The following is a 26,145-nucleotide window of genomic DNA, read 5'->3' as shown; positions in this document are numbered from 1 at the left end:
TATATATATATATATATATATATATATATACTTTATATGAAGTAATATTAATACCCTGCAATACTGGGAGTTGTGATAGCTGCTTAACAATTGGATTAGAAGCAAGTTCTTTTCTCTGAGATCAACACTCTGTTGCTGCACATTTTACCTTTAAGTTGGGATAATATTGGTAGTAACTTTCCTAGTTGTGATGATTGAATATTTTCTTACTATCATTCTTATCTACTTATCTTTTTTCCTTCTCTAACAATATGTCTGTATAAGAAGGTCAGACAGGTGATTTTTGCATAAATAATTAGGTTTAAGGAATTTCAGGAGGCAAATCTCATAAAATTGAAATCTCAAAACTTAGAGTGCCATGTAAGTTTATCTCAGGAAGTGCATTGAATCATCCATTCTTTTACTTTATTTTCCTCTAGGTGCCCTTGACTGGCTCAAGGAAACCTGCTTTCCTGCTGTCTCCAGATATCTTTTAGTTTTTTATTATAATTTGTAGAACAGGATTTAGTTTACTTTTCCCTTTACAGTATCTCATTATAGACTTTTAGAGTCAACAGGCCTTGTGAACCTGTGGAAAGTAATGTGCCTTTAATGATAAGTAAACTTACTTAAGAGCCACTATCACAGTCCCATGCCCCCCTCATCTCTGTCCCCAGCTATGTTTGGAAGTATGCCCTAAATGCATTTTCATTGGATATATATATATATATATACTTTTTTAACCTAGGCTCCTCTATTACTTTTCATTAACTAACCTGATCAAACTAAACACACTTGGACTTATGTTACATGGTCACAGTGAGTCAATAAATTAACATGAACACATCCTTATATAAATGAGTTTAAAATTCTGAGACTATATTATTAACTTTGGAGACAACCATGAGTTCAAGCTCCTGATTTGCCTTTTACTACTACTGTGTGACACTGAACAAAGAATGTGCCCCTTCTATCTTCAATATTATAGTAATTGGCAGAGCTGGAATTGTTGAAGTAGCTACACTGTTAGACTTATGGTGAGGATTCAGTGAGCCAATCTGCATAAACTTCCTAGATCTTGGTTAGTACCTGTTAACTGTTAGGTGCCACTATGGCTAGCATTAAGGTAGGTTTATTTAAAACTACATAATATTAATTGTTAATCAGGTTACTTAAATTGCTATTACTATTTTTTAGTTACTATTGGTCTCATTCAAAAGGGGAAAAAAATCTCAACTGACAACATAATACAATAAGTAATACAATGTCCTCTATCCCTTTTGCTTCAGTGCTTGTAGCATTGAACAGTTCTCTCTTATTCCATGTGAGCTATGGTATAACTTTGCAGATAATCCATCTAGAGAGAATGTCTGAAATGCTGGACTTCTCCAACAAATGCAGAGAGTGAGTCATCTGCCTTTTTGCTGGATGTAGTGTTGTCATTGTTATGAAACATTCAGGCTCATGGGGCTACATTCATTATACATTCATATTTTTCTTGGAAAGATCAACTTACGATGTTATTTTTTTCCTGAATATTAGAAGTCTGCCAATGTCATTCTGTCTGTGGCCACTATTACAAAAATAGATGTTTCAGCCAAAATAACTATGTGGCTTTAATGTGTATAGTGTTTTTATAATAGTGAAAATACTACAACAGTATTTTTTTTTTTTGCCCACATGCATCAATAGCTCTGAAAATTAACTGCCTGCCTCAGAACATTTTTATGTCATTTAACACACACACACACACTCACACATGCACGGCTTAAGTAATTTGACATAGTTGCAGATGCTTAGTAACATAAATCATAATCATTAACATAAAAGCATAAATATTATAATAAATTTATTTCTTAAAAGAGGAGATTGGTTTAAATTAATAATAATAAACCTATTAGTAAGCTTAAAAAATATGTTTGCTTAGTGATTTTGATATTGATAGTAGTTCATTACCACCTTGGGAAAAAGGAGACCAAACATGAGAATTGAGTCTTGCCAAATGTAATATTGGCTAAAGAGTTAAGGATCAGCATTAAGTACATGCTATATATGCTCTATTAGTTTTTATTGAATTAATGAGTTAGAATTTAATTCTTATCTTCTATGTACTTACTAGTTGTAATATCATAAAAAATCTCACTTGCATTAATATTTCTCATAACAGGAAGTCATATTCAAACTGGACCCACATAATTTGGAGTCTGGCAGACTGAAATGTCCTTTTGATCCTCAGCAGCCTTTTGCATCAGTAATGACAGGTAAGATTGATGACACGTAGATCTTGCTCTAAAATGATTTTCTGAAAAGATATGCGTAGACATATATGTGTAGAAAAGCCACATTTTCTTATTGAGTTGAAGATAATTTTGGATTAGTCTTCCACCAGCTATTTGGTTCCAGTATTTTAGTGCCAAATCTTTTTATATTGAACATTCCAATAAAGTGAGGTTTCAGCAATCCTAATGCCTACACAGCTGCTTTTAAAATGAACTTCTGGTTGAATTTTTTAATGCAAATGACATGCTTGTTCTATAATATTATATTTATATGCCTTTTTTTTATACTGAGTTATTTCCCCATTTGGCTCAGTAGGGATGTTAAATTTAAGAATTCTGCATGTGTGTAAATTAATAAACCAAATGAATCAAGCTATCAAATACAGATATATAATGTTACAACATATTTTTCCCCAAATGTTCTATTAATGGAAATGTTTTTTTTTTTTTTTTTTTGCTGCACATTTAGTCTTCTCTCACTTTGTATACATCTTAAATATGAGATGGTTATCTTATTCAAAGGAGGCAGGCAGTACTGTGTGGTCTGAAGTATGCTCTATAGAATGTCAGCAGGATCCTAGAATTTCAACCATTACCAGAATACCTTTTGTCTTGGTTTGGTTCATGACTTTGGTCTCTTTTTATGTAACTTGTCTATCAAATGTTTGAATAAACCATCAGACTGAAGCACCGTGACATTTTAATTTTCATTAGTGAAACCAATGATCTTGCTTTGAAGTGAAAGTGCGCATGTTTCTGTGTGTTTCGAAAATTATGTGGCTAACATTTACTCGTCCTCAGAAAGTGAAATAAATGATTTGGGATCTCAACAAAGACATTGTGAAAAGTTTGATAAGAGGAAGGGAAGCAAACCATTACTTTGAAATATATAATTGTAGATATTTGACAGAAAACATGGTAGGTTTCAAATTAAAATTTGATTCTGCATATCTAGTTTTAAAAACTGTCTTCATTGCATCTAAAGTCATACACAGAATCATAAAAGGAGTCACCAGTGCCCACTGTCCATTGTATTTTATAAAGGGTATTAATCCCACTTGACAGATGAGAATCCCAAATTATCTATTTCACTTTCTGAGGATGAGTAAATGTTAGCCACATAATTTTCAAAACACACAGAAACATGCACAGTTTCACTTCAAAGCAAGATCATTGGTTTCACTATGTTATGTTTTTCTGATTTTAAAAAATTTGCTCTGCAAGAAAATATTTCCATTTAACCTAACATACTTTAGGAAGTACCTTAAGAGGATGAAGTACTACTGTGTCTTTAACAAATTTACACAGCTGAATTTCTCTCACTTGTGTATTGTTTGGTTTCCTTTATAAGCTGCCTACTGTCATTATTTAAGCATGATTTTCCCAAGGGCTTATTTAGATAAATTTAGATTACAGTTCTGAGGAAAGTTGAATTTCAATGATAAACTAATATTTTTATTTTCATACATAGGCATTTAAAAATTTAAATGCTCTGTAGACCAGTTTTACTTTTTTTTTTTTTTTTTTTTTTTTAATATATAACCCACAGTTGTTGACTGTAAAAGGCTCTTGAAATGGCAAAGGCTTGGCTCTCAAAGGGGCAACACTTTTTCCTGCCACCCACTCCGCCCCTTCCCAGCCCTGCCACTAGCAGTAGGGGGGCCCTGTCACTGATCCAGCACCCCCTCTCCACTCCCCCATCCTCATCTCTCCTTTTCAATCCCTGATTCTCTTTCCTTGCTCCCTTTCGTTCTTTTTCTCAGCCCCCTCACCTTCCTGTACCCTCCTCTGCACTTACTTCCTTTCTTCCTCCTCCTTCCTGACATTCTTTCCCTTCTCCTCCTCTCTGTTCTCCCCCATCCCCTTTCCCCTCTCTCTTTTCCTTACCCTTTCTCTCTTCTGTGCCTGATAAAACATGGACATTCACTTTATGTAAATAATAGGACAAAGAAATTTGGTATGCTGTAATGCAACATCTTTCTCTTTTCAAGAACTCCTGTTTATCAGAACTATTAGAGACATGATTAGCTACAAGGAATGTAGCATGTTATAATTACAAAGAATGACTTCAGTGCTGAAAGCTCCCTTTCAGCAGAGGTTAGGCAAAGAAAAGTTGTGGTCCTTGAGGTTGTTCGGTTAAGTAAATACTAATTACACAATCCATTCCTCATTATTGCATTTAATTTTTAATATTTTCTGTGTGTTGTTGCAAAGAAGAATTCCTAACTATAATGTTTTACTGAAATATTTGTGGGGAGAAGGAATAAAGAGTTGGTTCAAAGAGTAGCCAATGCATGTGCAATTATTAATGTGGAAGAATTTAGCCTTTTTAGAGTATCTAGCATTAAATGATGAAAGGTAATTGACTTGGGTCTTCAACTAAGCTTATTTTTCAAAATCTGAAAGTGAAATTTGTGAAACAATATATTCTGATGTGAAGCAATCATGGTCTTTGGTGTCATGCTGTGAAATTTGTATGTTTTCAATAGTATCTGGTCAGTATCTGAAAAGTCCTACATGTGCTTTTCTTTCTCCCAGATGAGTACCTCTATTCTGGAACAGCATCTGATTTCCTTGGCAAAGATACTGCATTCACAAGGTCCCTGGGGCCCACTCATGACCACCATTACATCAGAACTGACATTTCAGAGCACTACTGGCTCAATGGTTAGTGATTATTTTGTCATTGATTTGAGATTGATAAGAAGTTCCTTATTGACCATTCAGTTGTGTTTTGGTAGAGTTGATTAAGTACAACATTATAAAATACATTTGAAACTAATTCACATCAACCTAGACAAATCTCCAGAAATTTTTGTTATGTATAGTAACAGCTGGTATTTACTGAGTGTGAGCTATGTAGTTTCCACTATCTATGCTTTTATAGATACTTTGAAAATTCACAATGACATGTAAGATGTAGTATTATTTTATGTTTTTTTTTTTTTTAAAGATCAGCAAACTGCAGTTGAGAGGAGTTGACTAATTTGGTCAAGGTCTCATAACTTCTTAGCTACAAAGCCAGGATTCAAGCTGGTAATCTGACTCCCACAGTCTGTAGTTTAATGACTAAGCCATCTATTGCCTCTTAGCTCAATAGAAAGGGGTGAGACTGTAATGCTAACTTCTTTTCTAGAACATATTTCTTATTTGTAATTGATACATAATTGTATATTTTCTTTTAAATTAACAATGATTTTCATATTTGGGGATATAGTATGAACTTAATACATACATATGTATGATGTGTAATTATCAAATCAGGTAGGTAATATTTCCCTCTCCTTATCATTTCTTAACATTGATAGTTGTAATGACAACTTCTATTGCTAAAATTTATGTTTGGCGTTACACAGCCCTGCAAAGTTTTAAGAATATTGATAATGATATAGGTTTGTCTGATTACTATTATGTTTAGGGTCATGCCATATTTGGGGTTTAAAAAAGAAAAAAAAATAAACAACAACAACAAAAAAGAAACGTCTAAGTGAATATCCTTAATTATTTTAAGAACTAATACAAAGGTCTAAATTTTTTAACCCATTGCCTTACAACAGGCCAAATTTTATCATGATTTTCTAATGTTTTCTAATTACCATATGCCTTTATTACTCAGGACAGAATAATATAAAACTGTTATTTAAGCAGGCAGAACACATTTACCATTCTCACCATAAATATTGGGCTCTAGTGGAAGAGGCCAAGGTAGAGCATTTCTAGGGGCCATCTCTGTATCTTTCAGTGTGAGTTAAACAGTGACAACATAAACAAAAGAAGAAACACTTTTAAAAAATTTCTTTACTCAAAACCTCCAGATATATTTATTCATGTAAAAATATGATCTCCAAATAAACCACAAAGATAAATAAATAAATAAATAAGAAACAATGCCCAACAGTATATTTTTTGTGGAATTTCTTAATTTGAGAGAAACTCCTATATTTCACCCACAGCCAAGTTTAGATATATCGTTAGATGATAAGATATTCTTATGACTTTAAGACGTAGTATAAGATAGAATGTTTCAGTTTGGGAATGACAAATATTATGACATTGTTACTCTTTTAAAAAAGTATTCTTTGTTGTCCATAAATAAATCTGCAACATATTAAAACAATAAATGTGGAAAATACATATGCAACTATTATTTACCTGGGATGCTGTTGTTATTGCTGTGTGAATAGAATTACAATGTAGGAAGCCTTTGAATTGTTGAACATTTCCATAATCAACAGCCTTTGAGTCCTTATTGCATACTGAGTGCTATTCTACCCATGGTCCCTGCCCTGATAGACAGGGGAAGGTGGCTGACCTCGGGTATCATGAATGAGCTGCTTATTCTGCAGTATAGCAGACACTGGGAGAAGGGGCTAAGAAGTTGTTAATATTATTGTAAAACTAAAAGAGAACCACTGATAGTCAGGTAATCAGTTCTTTATTTTTTAAAAGATGAACTGATAGCATGATGTGAAAACTAAAGGAGAAAAGAGTTCATTGAAAGTATGAGAATGAAAAAGGGACAGAGACAAAGGTGCTGGCTGTGGAGATGTACTTGAGCATATTTGAGGGGCACATTTGTGAAAGGAAGAATCTAAAGACATAAGGTAGAGTTCAAGAAAAGAAGGCAGTAGGAAGTAAAATTCTGAAGGAAGGAGAAAAAGATATATGATAAAATTTTAATGGACCTGAATTTATCATTTAGGGTCATTCAAGGCAGACTTAATGTTTAATAACCACAGTGACCATAGGACCTGGTTTTGCCCAGGATTTCCAGTTTACTTCTGTTACTCTTTTACTCTCAAATTATCCCAGCTTAGACAAAAAGGTTATAGTTGTTTGGAACTTAAGTATCTGCACTTAAATCCTGAATATTACTTATGTGTGATCTTGATCAGAACTTTCTGAGCTTGCAAATCTTTGTCTATTTAAAATGGCATCTATTGATAACTATATCTGTTTAGAATCATAAACATTATATTAAATCATTTAGGGAAGTCTGTTAAAAGGCAAGAGCTGGATTAGTGTCAATATCACCCTCATTGCTATCATTCCTGAATGGAACAGGTCAGATGTGGGACTAAAACTCCGAATGCACCCTGGTTCTCTGACATCTCTTTAGCATGTTAAACTATTGACCACTTTTCCCTTTTCCCTTTATATTTCATCATTCAGTGAGCTCATGTAACCTAGTAGTTTCAACTATTACTGTGTTCCATTGTTTCCCAAAACTATAATTCCATCCTTGTCCTGTAAATCAGTGCTCTTAAAAACTATTTGAATGTCTTATATTTTCATTTCAGACTAAAATAAAAATGATTGCTTTTTGTGGAAATAAAGATATCAGAGCCTTAGCTTCAATTATGCCATGAACTAACTTTGTGATTTCTACAAGTTAATAAATGACCCTTCACTTTAATGGAATCGAAAGTCTAAAAATTTTTTTTAATCTTTTTTTTGCTGCTAACCTGCCCTTCAACATCAGCTTCCTGATTTTGATCTATCTTAGGCTTCTTAACTTCATTTTTCCCATTACCTTGGATTTATCTTTGATTCCTTCCTCTCCTTTATCCCTTTATCTAATCTATCACTAAGGCCTCTACTTCCTTCAACTTGTGTATTGACCTTGTTCTTCTATGGCTGCCATCTTCCCAGAGGCCTTCATGACCTCATCTCTGGTTTATTGCCCCTATTTTAGTATTTACTAACTGATCTCTCCATCTCTTCTCTTTTCCATTTCAAATTTATTTCATATAACATCTTATATAAAGTCACTATTGTATACAACTTTTAAAATGCTGTTTTGTTGACTGGCATAATCTTGAGAGAATAATTAGTTGCACTTTACATTAGGAGACATGTTAAAAGTTAGTAAATAATCCATATTTAAACAGTTAGTATAAGTGAGATTGAAACTGAAATCCGTCTCAGGATCCAATTCTTTCCAGTGTGTGACACAGTCTAGCAACCTAAATTCTATTCTTTTGGTGGCATAACTTCTGCTCATATAGCCTCACCATAGAAAAGGGTCGATGTCTACATGCCATGTTGGGTAATAGCAAACCAAAGATGTTGGTCTGGCAGCAAGGACTAGGACAGTTAGAGAACGTAAGGTTAGGCGAACAATCTGGGTGAAGCCATGACAAGTGCAAGCAAAAAGGCAGGCCAGAGTGAGGAGAGCCTGATGCTCAGGAGATCAGACAATCACAAATTCCTTGGTTCCTGGAAACTAGGGTAGAGCACGGGGAGAAATTATAGAAATTACATGAGATTCTTATTATGAGGAGAGATCTGATGGGCTATGGCAAAATATTGGCTTGCTCAGAGAAATTTTCTGTCCTCCTCTATGAGAAATGGCCATTTTCCAGATATAGTTAGTCCATGGTTCAAAGACCAAAGTCAGGCATTAGGAGTGTGAGAAGAGAGAATACAGATGAACTGTGCTGTGGTTGAGAATGAATTTTATTATATTATTTAACTGCATGTTTTACAACTTGAGATAGAGCATAGGGAAGGGACACCTCCAAGTCTGTCACCATCAAGCCCAGTCTTCCATTGTGATCCTAAACTTCTGCTAAGAGTAACCTGTTGGGTTTGAGTCTAGAAGGTTGACTGCTCTTTTGTGATAATTACAAAAATAAAGGTTCTTGCTGTTTAAAACTTGACCTGTTACAGCACACACTGACATTGGATTGGTCTAATGCTGTCCTGCCCATTATGGTAAACACTAGCCATATGTGGCTATTTATATTTAAATAAACTAAATTTAAATAAAATTAAAATTTCCTTCTTCATTCATTCTAGCTATCTTCAAGTGCTCAATAGCCATCTGGGCTAGGGGTTACTATATTGGACAGCACAAATATGAAAGATTTCCATCAGTGAAGAGATTTCTTTTGGACAGGCTGATTTAAAGTATCCTTACTTATATTATTATGAACACTATCCTACAATCATACAGTACAACACATTTTTGAATATTATTTACTATTTATGTAGCTTATAGATGTGAACGTCACTATTGGGTTTCATAAGATTGCTGCCAGATTGAAAGAAGTAACAGAGAAATTAACATTTCCAATGTTAATCCTCCTGCCTAAGGCTGCCCAATAACTGGAATCACTGGCATGTGCCTGGCTTTTATTCTCTTATCAGGATCATTTGAAGAGTATCAGGTTTTTTTGTCTTTATTAAGTCTGAATGGTTCCATATCAATGTCTTTTTGTTGTTTTTTGTTCTATATTGTGTTATTTATTTCTGGTTAAGAAATTTTCTGTTAAATTTTGCTTTCTGTGCTTTCATTTTCAGTTTATACTCCTACTTTTTATTTGCATGTGACAAACTAAACTCTCATTAACGTAATATTATGTTTAGATTAAGTGAAATGCAAAAGTTTAATTAGTAATTGAGCATTTAACAATTAAAATATAGATTCTATAGAATTATGCTTTTTAGATATTACGATAGATGAAACTTTTATAAGTACCTTTTAGTCACTAAACCATTTAGGTATTTAAAAATTCCTAAGTATGTGAGTGTGTTCCATATTGTGTTCTGTGCCCTATTTTTGCATTAACCAATGGGAGATCAGCTGATCCCTTTACTTAACAGTGGAAGGTCCTGCTCAGAATTTCTTTAGGATTCTCTAATCCTTCTTTTTGGGGGAGGGATACCTGGGATTGAACCCAGGGGCGCTTAACCACTGAGCCAATCCCCAGCCTTTTAAAAATATTTTATTTAGAGACAGGGCCTCACTAACTTGTTTAGGGCCTCACTGAGTTACTATAGCTGGCTTTGAACTTGCAATCCTCTTGCCTCATCCTCCAGAGTCACTGAGATTACAGGCATGCTCCACCACACCCAGCTCTAATCCAGTTTTAAAACTTGAGAAAAATAAATGCTGATTTCTTCCTTGAGATACTAAACCATACTATGGGCAGTTCTAGATGGAGAGCCAGATAATTTCCTATTTTTCTTTATCAAAACTTAATCCTAGAACATATGAAGAAACAGAATATAAACATAAGTTAGAATGATTACTTAACAGAGTTGAACTTTGCAAGAATTTTAGGATGCAACTAAGGAGTATGACCACTTGGAAAATGAAAACAAACAATGGTGCCTATGATGCATATGTTTTTGTTTTCTTTCCTGGAGTAAATGAGAACTTTTGATTTAACTTTTCATTTTTAACATATGGAGGCAGTTTTCATTTGAAGTTTCCTTTGGGTGCTCTATTGTCTGAAAATTCTCCTCTCACATAAAAGAAGTTTTAAAAAATAATAGGAGCAAGATATTATAGCAGAAATAAAGAAATTTAGAAACTCAGTGTGTTAAATCATTGGATAGGGGTGCTCATCTGGATGAAAAGAGCTCATGGGGAGAAGTGGAATTGGTGAGTTCTGCAGGCCACATGCCATTTTCACTTGGCAGAGCTTCGTGGTGTCATGCTAGAACTTCATTTGTGAAAACTCATGGTTTCAAACTCCATCCCTATTAGTGCTTGTGTTTCAAATGCCAAAGAGAGAAAATGTGCTGTAATAAAGCCCAGGTGCCTCCTGGTATGATTTTAAATTGTTTAATTCAACAACTATGCACTAATTAAATGATACCTATTTTTATCCAAATTTGGCAGCAGGTCAGGAAAGACTATCATAAAACCCTAACATGAGTGTAAGACAGAACCTCAGTAAAATTGGCAAGAAACTCTCTATTCTTGAAATTAGTATTTATTTTTAACTCATAAGTATGCTTATATTTAGATCACAGAATGGAATCCTATTTGATACTACCTCTTTTTTCCATAATTAGATTTTATCATATAATGAACATTTACCTCCCAAACAATTTTCATATAAGACTTTTAAAAGAGCTAACATTTAAGACAGAGTTCAATAAAATCAGAAGTGACTGAATAAACACAAAACCATCCATGTTGTATGTTATGTATTAATTGAAAGTTAAAAGAAATAGCACTTGGAAAAATATCTACACTATTTCCCTCCATTGATGTCATAATGAAATTGCTGAAATGTGGAGTGGGCTTATATTCTACTTTTAACCATTTCAAATAGCAGCACTACCTGGCAATACTTGGATAGGAGTTTTCATATTTGAAGGAAGTTGTCCTGTACATTATCTGTAAAATGGCAAAAATTTGCCAAATTCTTTATACTTCTTTTATGTCTTGTACATTCTATTCTGTTTTACAACCCCATTTCCTCTGTAGAACTCTGGAAACAAGTAGAGACCCAGCACCTTATGTAACCACTTCCCCTACCTGAGTGTCTGAGGGAAGCTTTACAAGCCACTTTCTACCCCACATAGGTATTCCTGTTACTTGGGAATGTCAAATCACAGAGTTCTCATTTCTTTCTGTATAGATGGTTGTGTAAATTGTGTGCCACTATTTAAATATTGTACCATTATATTATTTTTAAAATTTAACTCAATTATTATACAGACCTGATGAGATACTAACATTCCAAGAGGCATCGTGCTGCATGGGTAACTTCTACTGAAATTATATTTAAGTTCTGTGAGAAACTCTTACTCAGGTTAATATGCATTTTAAGCTCACATATTTGTCAAGATAAGGTAGTTCTATTGTATTTCTTTAATTTCTGGATAATTTGAGTTTTGTACTTCTAATCTTAAGAATTTATATTTATTATTCAGCTCCCTACTCTCCCATATATCCATATATCTGCATTATTTACCACCATTACTGAATCTGCTCATATCTTTTTCCCCATATGCAGAATAGTAGTCTATTAGTGACTCAAATTTAGATGCTTTTAAGAATCCCCTACTACAGGGTTTTATTTGTTTTTATATTTATATATATTTAAAATATAGCTAGAGGTTTTCAATCAATTGGGTAGCATAGTATTAAGTCATCTGTAAATTCAAAAATTCTGTAGATTACGATCAATTCTTGGTCATGTCTGTGGAAGCCCAAAGTCAGTTGGAAATATGAAGGTCAGGTTTTCTCATTAGCTGTATCTTGATCATATGTCAATATTTCCTTAATCTAAATTAAAATTTAAAAGTCAGTTCTTATTCATTTTTGTTTTCCTAGCAGTTATTAAATATAGAAGAAATTAATTTCTTATTTTAATCAATTATTAAAACCCTAATCCCATATTTATAAGAAAAGTTTTGTCCACAAGGAATTTTACTAAGAAATCATATATAAATAAATCAAAAGTGCTAATTTGTGATTAGGAAAGGATTTTTACTCTGCTCAGAGATCAAAATCAAGCATTTGTGATGTAACAATAACTGGAAAGAAAGACTGAGAAGGGGAAACAAAAAACCTTGAGTGGAATTGTTAACAGACTTTGCTCATTTGACATCAATTAGACAAGGAACATTTAAAAAGTCCTATGTGGTTTTCTAAAATTAAATTTTCATGTAATTTCTTAGGTCCATACCAAAATGAGATTATCAGTAGTGTCAAAGTCCATCAGAGCTTTAAATTCAGAAAAGAAGAGGAGAATAATAAAGAATAAAGTTCATGTACCTATTTCTCTTCTCTGTTTTCTTCTTAAGCCTTCTCATTCAGGGACTGGATGGAGACACAGGGCTGACCCAGAGAGGTTGGGCTGGTAATGACTCAACTGCCCATCATTTGGACTCCAGCATTAATTTTTGTCCACTGAAGAAAGCTGTTGTGAAGCTTTCTTTATTCAACTTTTGACCAATTGCTGTACATTTTCAAGGGAATGATTTTCAGTGCTTGTGGGATAAAAACACTACAGAAGGCAATGTTGATCTTTTTCACCTCCCATCAATTTGTTTTTCTTTAGAAGCTTTTCTTATCTTTTCTTCTGCTTCTACTTCCCAAACACTCAGTGTTCTATGCTTCCTTCCAGGTCCGGGTGCCTCACATTTGCTATGTAATTAAAGTCCTTTCCTGTGTCTAAATAACCATTCTTTCTGTCTTCTTTGCTTTTAATCAAAAGATTATTTCTGAACTAGTATCAGGCAATTTCAGATCTGTTACCTAGTTAATTCATAATATAAAGCCAAAACTTAAAACGCTGAATGCTTTTTTTTTAGCAAAGAGTTAGACAAATAGATTTGTCATTGATGTAGTGCAAAGAATATATATATATATATATATATATATATATATATATATATATATATATTTAATTACTTAGCAAAAAACTTAAAACAAAAAAATATTAATAAATATGCAAATGAACTCTCTCTCTCTCTCTCTCTCTCTCTCTCTCTCTCTCTCTATATATATATATATATATATATATATATATATATTCAAATAGTTTTTCACTTTACATGGACTATGCTCATCTATCCATGTCAATAGATATGGATTTACTCCATTTTAAATAACTATGTTTATTACCCTGTACAAAAATCAACTCAAAATGAATCAAAGATGGGAATTAGACCAGAAACTATGTAACACTTAGACAAAAACATTGGGTCAACACTCTAATACATAGGTGCAGGCAATGATGTTCTCAATAGGACCCTTAAAGTTCAGGAAATAATGCCAAGAGTTAATAAAAGGGAGGGCATCAAATTTAAAAGCTTCTACACAGCAAAGTGAACAATTAGGAATGTAAAGAGGGAGCCTATAGCATAAGAGAATGTTTTCTAGATACTCTCTGACAAAGGATTCATATCCACAATATGTAAAATAACTCAAAAAACTTAAAACCAAAAAATATTAATAAATACGCAAATGAACTAAACAGACATTTCTCAAAAGAAATACAAATGAACAATGAACATATGAAAAAAATATTCAAAATTGTTAGCAAGTAAATAAATGCAAATCAAAACTATACTGAGATTTCATATTACTCCAGTTAGAACAGCAACCATCAAGAATACAAACAATAATAAATGCCAGAGACACGTATAGCTAAAGGAATATTTTACTGTGTTCGTGCAACTGTAAATGAGAAAAACCATATGGAAATCAATATGAAGGTTCCTCAAAAAACTAGAAATGGAACCACCATATTACCCAGCTATACCTTCCTTGGTATTTATCCTAAACAATTAAAATCAGCATACTATAGCAGTACATGCATACCCATGTTGATAGAATCACAATTCATAAAACAAAACTACGTGTCTTTCAATGGAGGAATGCATAAAGAAAATGTTGAGTGTGTGTGTGTGTGTGTGTGTGAAGTTTTATTAAGCCATAAAGAAGAATGAAATTATGTTATTTGCAGGAAAATGGATAGAACTTGATAACTTTATGTTTAGTGAAATAAGCCAAACTCAGAAAGCCTAGGGTCATATGTTTTGTCTCATAGGAGGGAAGCTAGAGAGGAAAAGGAAAAGAAAAGTTGGGGCAGGGGCAGAATCTAATGAAAATCAAAGGGAAATCAGTAGAGCACAGGAAAGGACTAGGGGAGGGAGAAGGGGACAGAAAGGAGAAACACATGGAAATAATATTGGCCAAATTTTATTGTTATTTTGTGTCCATGTACAAATATGTAACAATGAATTGCACTATTATGTACAACTATAGTGCACCAATAAAATATGGAAAAAAACATATTATTATCACAAATATAAGATTAAATTTTCTATTACCCTCTTGATGTTGGTCATTATAATGATAATTATCATCATCACCATCTCAATAATAAATCACATTTATTGAATGGGTATGTCGGGAACTACCCAATGCTAAGGGCTTTATGTATATTAATTCAGTTGGTTATCATGTCATTTATCCCAGTAGGTAGATGACATTGAGATGAGGAAATTGAGACATAAAGAGAAAATAATTGGGGGCTACAGTTGGAACTCAGTGGTAGAGAGAGCACTTGCCTAGCATGTGGTGAGATGCTGGGTTCATTACTCAGCTTTGCATATAAATAAATAAAAATAAATGTTCACAAACAACTATTTTTTTTTAAAGGAGAAGATAATTGATTTGCCTAAGGCTATCTTTACAATAAGTGATAGAAACAAGCAGAAAGAATACCTTCCAGAGCCTGTACTGGAGAGGACCCAAGCAGTATTGGTTGTTTTCATTTTTTCCCCTTGGAAAATTTCACAAAAATATAGCAAAGTACACTTTATGTGCCAACATTTAAGATATATATACTTTTTTCTGAGTTCTTTATAAAATCTAGTGTGGTTTAAAGGTGGCAAATCCAGCATATAGAAGGAAAATATAAAATCATAGAATCTCTAGATTTGACAGTGCTTTAGGTAGAATCATCCACATGACATTTCAGTCAACCATGGGTCACGTATCCATATACAACAGTGTCCATAAGATTATACTACCTATTGACATCATGGCCATCTTGATTCATATAATTATATTCTGTGATGTTTGCCTAATAATGACGAAAGCAGTTACCATTGCATTTCTCAGAACTATCCCTGTCATTAAGTGAATTGTGACTGAAATTTAGTAGAATTTCAGTGATTGTGTCAACTGGTCATGTTCTTACCTGCTCTCTGGAATTCCTAGAGTACTTGTTTAGTACCTTTTCATGCTATCACATGTTTTTACATTATATCATGTTTGTCTACCTGTCTTATTTCCCACATTTGACTCATGGTACATGTTTTTATCCTGCAGCTAATTGTTTTATATACCAAAGACACTGATACTATTATGGCTGGATTGTTTCAGTATTTTAATTTTTATCTTTTCTTTTTCAAACAGGAGCAAAATTTATTGGAACTTTCCCCATACCAGACACCTACAATCCAGATGATGATAAAATATATTTCTTCTTTCGTGAGTCATCACAAGAAAGCAGTACTTCTGATAAGACCATTCTTTCTCGAGTTGGAAGAGTTTGTAAGGCAAGATATATGCATTTGTTTTACTTAAGGCATATGTGCATATGTATAAAAAACCATGTAATGTTGAAATGAAACTTAATGCCCATTATTCATAACTCATAGGATAGATTTATACTGTTACATGTATGTGATTTTTGAGATCCAAAAGTTAAAAAGAAAAAGGATTTAGATTTTTCAAATATTACAGTTGAATTTTCAGTGCTGAAATGTCACCCTGATGTGAGTTACACCTCTTTGGCAGTTCAGTACTTTTTTTTGAAGGGCTGTTCCAGTTATTGCAATTTGCAGTAAGAATGCTGCATTATCCAGACCCTTGAAAGTTAATATGTTATCAAACAATGTTAAATAATCTTATATTAAAATTAAAAGTAACAACATAATCACTAAAGTGCTTTAGACACTAACAATCATATTCTATATTTTTTTCAAAATACACATTGCATATGTAAAATGTTGTATCTTATGTGAATTGATTATATTTAGAATGTGCTTATATTTTTACTATAATAAATATTTTAAGTCAAGTTCTAAGAGAAAATGGAGTAAAGAAGAAAAAAAACCCAAATGAAAAACATTTATTTTGAAAATAAGTTAGAAAATTAAAATTGTCATTAGACTTAAATAGTGTCATTTTATGCAAATGCGAGACCCTAACAGTTTGTGCCATCAAGGCTCTCATTTAATAGCACACAAGCCTTAGACAATAATTACATTTTTGGTTTCAGTAACTTTTTTCCTTGGATTTGCATCTAATAAGAAATAGCATCTCTTAAATAGACATCTTCAGCATAAACTTGGTTATTAAGGGCTGTTAAATTAATAAATACTTTCAGTGGGAAACTTTCTTTGGTCTTATGCAAACTTTTCATTTTCTTCCATTTTAGCCTATCACTTTTTGTTTTAGTCTATACCATCAGGTTCTGAACACTTCCAGAGTTAGAAATACAAACTATCACTGAACGTAAAACTGTTCATGAAAACTCAGCTTTTGAATGAGGCCAACATGTGAGCCCAGATCATTCTTTGCCTAGAATCCTAGCCAATCATGCAGTCTCCCACTGATCCCCTTAACCTCCAGGGGACAGACTCTTGAAAAAGCATCCTCATTCTTTCAGAGTCTGAGTTCACAGTGATTTCTCTTGAAGCCTCGTGCCTAGGGATGAATGGCTGTTGTTCTGTAGACTTAGTGTGTTAGTGTACTGAAGCATGCCTTCTAACAACAGTATCCTGACCCTGAATAGCTATGATGTTGGTTGACATTGTCTGTATAAGTGAACTACGTTAGAGATATTTCAAGTCACTTTCTGATGAACATATATAAGAAGTTAGTGTATTTGGGAGCCATTGAAACTCTTAATTCTTGACAGGTTTAATCATTTAATATAAATTCATTTATAACAAAGTAATATTTTTATCCTAATATAAACATAGTGAGTGTTGACCTTAAAGATGAAGAAATACCTTAAAATTTAATTGTTTCATTTTAAATTTCCATATTAGAAGTTTAACCTAGATCTCATCAACATAAGCATGGAATATTTTATTTAAATTATGAACAAATTTATACTGAACTGGAAAGGCACAGAAGATTGTAAATGAGTCTTTCTAACTCAAAAACCTCAGAGACCACACAGCAAGACTTTGTCATGCTATTGTCCTTAGTTAAAAGCTAACAAATTGTAAGATCAAATAAGGATGTGTGATGGATGAATTTACTTTAAGAAAAACAAAAGAGGTTCTTCACTCATTAGTTTATCTCTTCACTTAATCCTTCTTTTAAGTGAGTATCTTCAAAATTTCTCACTGACTAAACGATCCATTGGTCAAATGTTTATATTTGATTCTAAATGCTTTGTACAAAATTTCTTAATTATAGCAATCTTAGACATGTTTCTAAATTTTACTTAATATTTCATGATAAAATTGTGATGAAAATTGGAAACATCTAGGTGGAAATTTCTCTAAGAACATTAAGAATGACTTAAAATCTTTAAAAATATGATTATATGCCTTACAAAGCAATAACAAGTTTAGTAATGATTTTTAAAAACTCAGCATCACTGTTGGTATTATATAATAGTTTCATGTAAAAATACTTTAATGAAATTATTTTCTCTTTCCATTTTTTTTCTTTTTCATAACCCCCCAAATGACATTATAACATCATAACATTGGTTTTCCACATTTGATAAATAACATGATGCATATCTATATTATGAAACAAAATTTGATAACTATAAGAAAAGGTTTAAGAATGAAGAGAAAACTGTGTGTGATTTACTGAGTTTACCAAGATTTTTCAGTAACACAGAAGTACTTTGTACTGTTCCACCAGCATTTTCCCAAAGTATATATCTGAAAATATTCAGGTTTTATTTTTCCTGTTCCAGTTGCTTGGTTTCATTTTTAACTGAATACTTTGGCACAGTGCAAAACTGCTGACAATTTAAGAGTTCTCTGCCTCTTCAGCTTCTTTCTTTCTGTCTGTCTGTCTATCTATCTATCTTGATTTGTAAAAGATGTTTTTTTTATTTTTTTTGAGTTGCCCAACATATTACTATTGGGCCAAATAGGATATAGTGATTGGTGAAGTGGTCTTGGTGATAGGCAAATATCACACAAAAAAAATGACTAGAAAATTGTTTACAGACGAAGAATAAATCTTTTCAATTTTGTAACCCATTAATTCATATCTAATTTTGTTTATTTCAACTATAGCAACAAAATAAAAATGTTGTGTAAAATACAAGTTGTACTACACGAGACAACTTGTATAACTAAACCACTACCCCTTTTTTTAAAAAATTCATATTATAGTGAGAGTAATAGACATATTAACAGATAACCAAAATATAATGTATTAAAAGTAAGAGATAAGAATTTTTAAGCATTCAGTGAAGCTCAAAAATATTGTATAAAAGAAGTGGTGTTTAAATCAAGTCCTATGGGGGATCAGGATTGCACTAAGGAAGAGAGGGCAGGCATTTCAGATAGTACTGTAAGAGGGTTTATTTTTTTCATGGAACACTGAAATCTTATAACTATGATTCAAAGGGTATGTATGGGGAACACTGTCTTTTGAGATTGGAGTGGCAAGTAGGGTGATAATCTTATTTCTGTGTTAGCAGGTGCGAATTCTATTCTGTTGCGTATGAAGAGTTACAAGATGTTTGAGTCAGAAAAATAGTAAAATAGGTAGATATATTTAGCAAAAATTTAAAAAAAAATATTAGAAATATTTACAAGTAGAAGGCCTATTAGGTCCAAAGACAATAGGAAAAAAGAGGTAAAGTTAAGTTTAGGAGATTTTTCAAATAGAAACTTTTTGCAGATTTCTAAAATCTCCTAAATTATCATTCATTTATTAAGCATTTTGTATAGACTAATGGTGTCCAATAGAACTTTCCATGATGATGGTAATGTTCTTTATCTGCATTATCCAATACAGTAGCCATGTGATGGTTATGATTGAAATATTATTAGCATGACAGAGGAATTAAATTTTTAATGCATTTTAATTCTCCCTTGCTCCTATCTCAGAAAGGATACTCACCTTGTAGACAAGTACTTCTATATTCTTGAAAATTGTTGTTTCTAGAAGATAAGGCATGGATCACAAAAATGTGCAAAGGGGACACATTCTGATACAAGAAAGGAAATACCAAAAAGAGTTTAGGGGCATAGATTTTATATTTGGGCATGTTGAATTTGATATGGCTCTGGGATATGCTGATACATTCGCTACATGAAAATATGAACCCGAGTCTCAGTAGTATCTGAACTCATGAATTTGGAAGTCATCAGTATCTTGAAGTCAAGGAACTGTCTAAAATTGTTCTGAAAGATTTGTGGCATAAGATTAAAGGCAAGGACAGAATCCTGAGGGAAAATGACATTTAAGAAAGCATAGGAGCTCATAACCCACTTGAATCAAATTGTGAAATATGATATATCAAGAACTATGTAATGTTTTGAACAGCCAACAATAAAAAAATTAAAAAAAAAAAAAGAAAGCATAGGAAAGTATCTGCAAAGGCAATTAAGAAGAAACTATTTAATGGCTAAGCAGAGAACTGGAAGGGAGTGTCATTCCCGTCTGAAGGATAAGAAATTCTTTCAATAAGAAAGCAGATGTCAGGGATGTCACACCCCAAAGGTAGTCAGCCAGGTATTAGGTTTGATAGTAAGGCTATCATCAATGACCTTTGCCCAAATGATATTCAACTTGAAATCAGATGTAGATTTACATCTTGCTCTACTTCTTATTACCTTGGTTTCTTAAACTAGGAAATGACTCTTCCATGACTATTTTTATAAGTAAATGTGAGGCTTCCATGAGAGCATACAGATTTGGGTGTGGTAGATACTCAAGAAAGTCTTGAAAACAGGAGTGACTTAGATTTGTGTTTTTGAACATAATTCAATTATAAGACATTTATACACATAAAAAATTATAAACATCTGGTCAAACTTACTGTAGTAAGTTTAATGCCACAAAGCAAAAACATGGACATGCACACACACATGCACACATCATAATACAGCCTTTTGAAGCTGGGTAAATTTAACAAACTTAACAGTGATTACACATGGGAAGAAGGTGGTAGTGGTGGTAGTGGTTTTTGTGTGTGTGTGTGTTAACAGGTTAGGGTTAGGCTAGTTGCCAAATATTATTGAGAAAAACATTTTATTAGTTTTAGTGGTTGAATTTACTCTTAATATGTGTACCTCATTTTTAAGAATATTTATACTTTGAGGATGGATTTTATTTCTAAATAATGTCAAGATCATTTGGAACCATATCCAGTGAAAAATTTTTGAATGATTTGAACAATGTAAATTTTAGTGAAGAGGTATGGATGGGGAGAAACATTGTAAACTAAATAAATTTATTTAGAAGGTAATTTCACAAGGCAATATTGATCATTGACAGTCTGAGAATAAGTACTTTAATCTACACCTCTCCAAACCCAGCATGTGTGTCATTGTACATGGTAGAGAATTATTTTTTGGTAGGGTCACACTTTCCAGTCAAACTACTTGATACTCTTTTCATATTTAAAATAAGGTACTTAGCCTTAAGTCCTTGTCAACCTCTAATAATTCTCCCATGCTTTTAAACAATCAGTACCTTGAAGCACTTAAACAGGAAAACCTCTTCTTATAGGTGGTAAATCACCAGATCTTCCTGGTGAGATATTAAATGCTGACTGAATGAACAGGCACAGCAGCATTAAATAAACGCTAAGAAGATTTGTGTCTATTTAGTTTGCAAGTTATTACTCTCAGATACCACTGTTTATGTCTGTGTGATGTTTATTACTGTGTGTGTGTGTGTGTGTGTGTGTGAGTGTGTGTGTTCCTATAAACTAGAGTGTGGAAATGCCAGTCTCTTTTGCAAGGCTAGCTTGTGACTTTTCACCTCAGGGCTGTTTTGCATTACTTTTGGATTCTATTCATTTTTGGAAGTGTTGTCCATTTGCTTACTTATGCTAGCCCACTCTGGATTCCAGCTGTAGGATATGCCAATTCTCTTTTTCTGTTTTGCAGTATTTCCTTTTGTTCATGCCAGGAATTCAATTTGGATGGCCCTTTCACATAACTTGCCTTGGGGGTCTCATTAATAGCCTTTTGCTTCGATTCTACTTGCATTGTCTACTTGATATATGATCCTATTTGGACAATTACTGTCTTTGAAGATCTGTGTTTTTAGGCCGATGACACTTTCCGTATTTATTGATCTCTACGAGCTGTGGTTTTTGTGTGTCACTTACAACCTAAATGAGAGATTTAGTGCCCATGAGTTACAGATGTGCTTTTGCTTCACTTCCATCTGTTTTCCTGTCTGAGAAATTCTTAGGAAGGGAATTATTCTGTTTGTTGTAGCTTTCTTTTCTTTTTCTGCCTTAATTCATGAACTCTGATCCTACCTGGAATAGACTGCTAAACATTCCTAGATTTACCTAATTTAATATGTTCAATTTTAGGAACTAAGTTCTTTAGCATAGTGTATTATCCAAATCCTGCATTTCTAATAATCTTTATGAGTTTTAAAAGTAGTTAGAAAAACATGTTCTTCATTTCTATTTGCTTTGTCATTCTCTAATGGCAAATCACAAACAGTTGTTTCTAAATACTGAGTGTTTAAGAAAATTTTTTTCCTTCAAAGTCTCTATAGAATTTATCCCTTAAAAACTACTATGTCCAATGCCTGCCATAATTTATTTGCTTTTTTCTTCTCCTCTCCCCTTTGTCTTAGATGTTTTTTATGTTTTTGTTTCCTCACTGCTAAGGTATCTCAAGATTATTAGTAGGTGAAGTAAGGGAGACTCTGGTTTCTGGGCGGTTGAGCTGTCTGGAATTTATTTTGGATTCCTTTTCCTATTAGAAAAGACACTAAAACATTTGACAACAGTGAAGAGTAAGCACTAATTAGATTTTATGCCAGAGAAGAGAAGAAAGATGCCTATAAGTTTCTCGTTTTTTGCAAAAAGAAATGCCTACTATAACTTCAACATCTCAAGAAAATAATAATGAGATACTTATTTTTACACATCACATGTTCCTATATAGTATAGATTTTTTTTCTACAACTTAACTGAGTTGATCACCAGGTGTGATATTTTGTGAAGTTAACTCAAGTCATTCTTCTTAATACTATTATTATAATTTTATCATAGTATTATTATAATTTTATCATTATTTTCACTTTATATTTTATTTCTAGTAGCCAGAATTTTTGTTCATCCCAGTGAACGAGTTACATGAAATATAGAATTTAAGCATATTGTAAATGAAGACTCATGGTCTGAAAAGGAAAGTTTTGTATTTGATTTGCTGTGCATAACTTCAGTATCTTTCATTACTTTTAACATATGAAAATATTTTCATTCACACTCTTCTTTATAGTATAATAATGTATTTTAATACACATGGCATACTATCCAAGAAACTCTGGAGGCCTATTCCAAGTGTACATTTTGTTTCTTGCACATCATGATCATAGTATCAAGCTTCTGAATTAACTACCCCAAGTTTGAATTGAATTATCCTACCATTATTATTTACTTATGGACCAGCAAACTTAAATTTAACCAATATTAAATTTTCTTTCCTTTTTTTTTTCCACTTCCAAAGTCTTATTATTGTTTACCTTATAGTAATAGATGTGTAACAGATTAAAGCCTTATCAAACAAATGTGCTCACAAAGACTACTGTTTTCATCTATCATAACTGGTTGCCTCTTTGCCTGCCTTTTCCTTCTTATGGGGTTTTCTCAATTCTGTGGATTAGTAATCACAGATAAAGACCGTTTTACTGACTACATAGATCTTTAAAGAGAGAGAGAGAGAGAGACTGACTCTGTCAAGAGACAAGAAAGCACCACTTAAATACAATAATATTAGTCAGCAATTCCCACTTCAGTTGCCCAGAGCTTCACACTCCTCCTCCCCTCAACCCTCAGAGTTCTGCACATTGTACAGGAGAGGAGGAAACAATTTCAAAGACAATTCAACCCTATTGGAAACTGACCCAGATGTGCCACACCAGACTACAATGCTGAGAATAGCTTCTTACTCTTTCTCCCTCTGTGGCCACCAAGACCAGTGTTCAGGTCCATTAGAAAAGGGAAGCAGAGGGTTATATGAAATTTTCAGTAAAAATTTTAGAAACATTCTAAAACCTATCCTTAGATACTCCAAAGACTGAGGTGGCACAGAGAAAAGTAAATGGCCCAACTGCTATGAGGTGTCAGGCTGTGATCATGTCTCCAGTGGTTCTTAGTACAGTCACAGTCTTGATGATATTTGATGGCATACTCCAACACAGGGCTATTTAAACTCTGTGAGGTGCATTTTGTTTAAAATGACAAATCAAATAAAGAATGTGGTGATGTATTTAAACATAAGTCATTGAATCAAAAACACAAGAATGTTAAACTTCCCTCCTCTTTTAGGATGAATTTGTGAAAACAGTCTGTGAAAAATGTGTGCTTGCTCCATGAGACTGTTTCAGTGAAGGAGTAGCATTTAAAATACTGTAAAATTTAAAATACTGTAGCATTTATATCACACATAAAAAGAAGGTGAATGATGTAAATTCAAGCTACAATATCTGAGAGTAATTGTTGTTAATGAAAGGAATTGGAAAGAGGGACACACACAAAAGATGCATACATTATGGTTTTTAAATTGTTTCAGAGAGAATTCCATTCTCTTGCCTGCATGAGGCTACAGAAGAGCAGCTTTAGGCAAAAGAATTGAATTTTAAGCAAAGGAAATTTATAACCTTTAACTACAGCATCATTTTTTTTTTTTAAAGTTTTTAAGGTGTATGATTTTCTGGTGTCTGCTGATCTGAAAACTTTGATATACTCCAACTTCAACCAACATCATTAAAATCTCTAAATAAATATAAGATTTTAATAGAATACAATATGATCTCAGATGTCTTGGAGATTTTGTTAACTTTATAAAATTTTCAGGATTTAAGAGCATATAAATTTAAAGCCAATTATCACAATTTCCAACAACTTCTGTTTCCCAGTGTATAATTGAAAATAATGTTAAGTGCTGAGAAAGCCTCAAAAAGGATGGTGTATACAGATAAAGCCATGTTTACCAGATGAACCCAGAATCATGACCTAGAGGTCAAAAGACACACTCAATAAAAGTTCATGTGTGACAGCCTCTAGCTACTCTACATGTCCATGTAAGATTTATAAGAAGTTGTGTGTGCTGGTAGAAGGAAAATGTAGTAACCATTAGCATCATCATGACTACCTGTTAGTAGATGCTACAATTGGAAGATCATAACAATTCATAAGGTGCAGCTAACATCCAATCACATGACTTGGTGGTACTATATTTTCTTTTTTTTTTTTTTTTTTTTTGTCACTTTAAAATTAAGAAACATTGCAAACATAAACATAAAAGCTACAGAGAAAAAGTAAGCAGGCGTTCTTTACTCACCACCCAGATAGAGCACATGGGATCAGGCTTGTTTACATTTCATTTCTTTGTTACTTTCATCTGCATCTTTGTAAAGGATGTCAAGGCTTTTGGCAACCTGGCCACAAAGAGGCTGTGTGATAAATAGAGTGGAGACACATAGAAGTGACTGGTGACTAAAGAGCTCCTCATTCTGACATCTCAATAGTAAATCTATTGTGTTGGTGAGATGGTTGTATTCTTTAGAACTTCACAAAAATAAGCAAGGAGGTGACAATTTAGTACAAAAGTGATTATCCCCTTTCAGTCCCCTTGTGGGCTTAAAGTTCTCAGGGGTAGATTGTGTGGATTTGCTAACAAATCCAGGGACCTAGAGCTGGTCAACAAAGTCAGCCCAACTGACTTCCCTAGGGGAGAAATACAACTGCTTGTGAATTGAACTTTGTCATCCCAGGTAGGGCTTCTGGATGTCTGCAAGAGTTACTATCTGGTCATTAAATGCTTATAACCTATTACTAAAAGCCTTCATGCCAGAAACTATTCTCCTTCCCTCCTGACAGCAGGTGGCTTTCATCTTTGACCTGGATTTTTTTGTTTGTTTGTTTTTATCCTTTTACTTCTTGCGGGGCTGGAAAAGGCTGCTGGATGGTTGGGTAGGCAGGAATGTTTGAAGATGATTTTGTTGAAAGATTGTAATTTTCATTTGTCAGGTTAAAAAAATACAGGTGTAGTATAAATTCCTTTCTTATCCAACAGATTTGGAGGTAGTAGGTTAGAATTTTCTCATGGCTACCATTAAGTATGGGAGAAAATTGTAAATACAAATGGGGGAAATGGGGCTGGGGCTGTGGTTCAGTGGCAAAGCACTTGCCTAGCATGTGTGGGGCAGTGGGTTCAATCCTTAGTGCCACATATAAAAATAAATAAAATTGAGGCATGCTGTCTATCTACAATTACAAAAAAATTTTAAAAATAAAAGAAATGGGGGAAATGTATGAAAATGAGATTTATCATCACTTTTATATACTAGAATGTTTAAAAGAACCTGATGACTCATTTTTATGATGTGTTGCCTGCATCTGTTAAAGAAATGTTGTTGAACAGAATGCTAAGT

General features: G+C 33.1%; 1 protein-coding gene and 1 non-coding gene across 2 annotated transcripts in view; one reads left to right on the top strand and one right to left on the bottom strand.

Moving 5' to 3' along the window:
- Positions 1-26,145, top strand: part of Sema3d (semaphorin 3D) — a 157,189-nt gene that overhangs the window by 87,091 nt on the left and 43,953 nt on the right. Inside the window, exons 6-8 of the mRNA XM_071607904.1 lie at positions 2,147-2,240; positions 4,797-4,925; positions 15,937-16,079. Coding sequence (XP_071464005.1) covers positions 2,147-2,240; positions 4,797-4,925; positions 15,937-16,079 — 366 coding nt within the window. The remainder of the gene's footprint in view (positions 1-2,146; positions 2,241-4,796; positions 4,926-15,936; positions 16,080-26,145) is intronic.
- Positions 23,597-23,722, bottom strand: LOC139702944 (small nucleolar RNA SNORA61). The gene has a single exon (XR_011705516.1). It is a non-coding gene; the product is annotated as a small nucleolar RNA SNORA61 (small nucleolar RNA).

The sequence above is a fragment of the Marmota flaviventris genome, chromosome 1 (assembly GCF_047511675.1).
Source record: "Marmota flaviventris isolate mMarFla1 chromosome 1, mMarFla1.hap1, whole genome shotgun sequence".
Taxonomy (NCBI): Eukaryota; Metazoa; Chordata; class Mammalia; order Rodentia; family Sciuridae; genus Marmota; species Marmota flaviventris.
The sequence above is the reverse complement of the archived record's forward strand: the minus strand, read 5'-3'. Positions and strand labels throughout refer to the sequence as shown.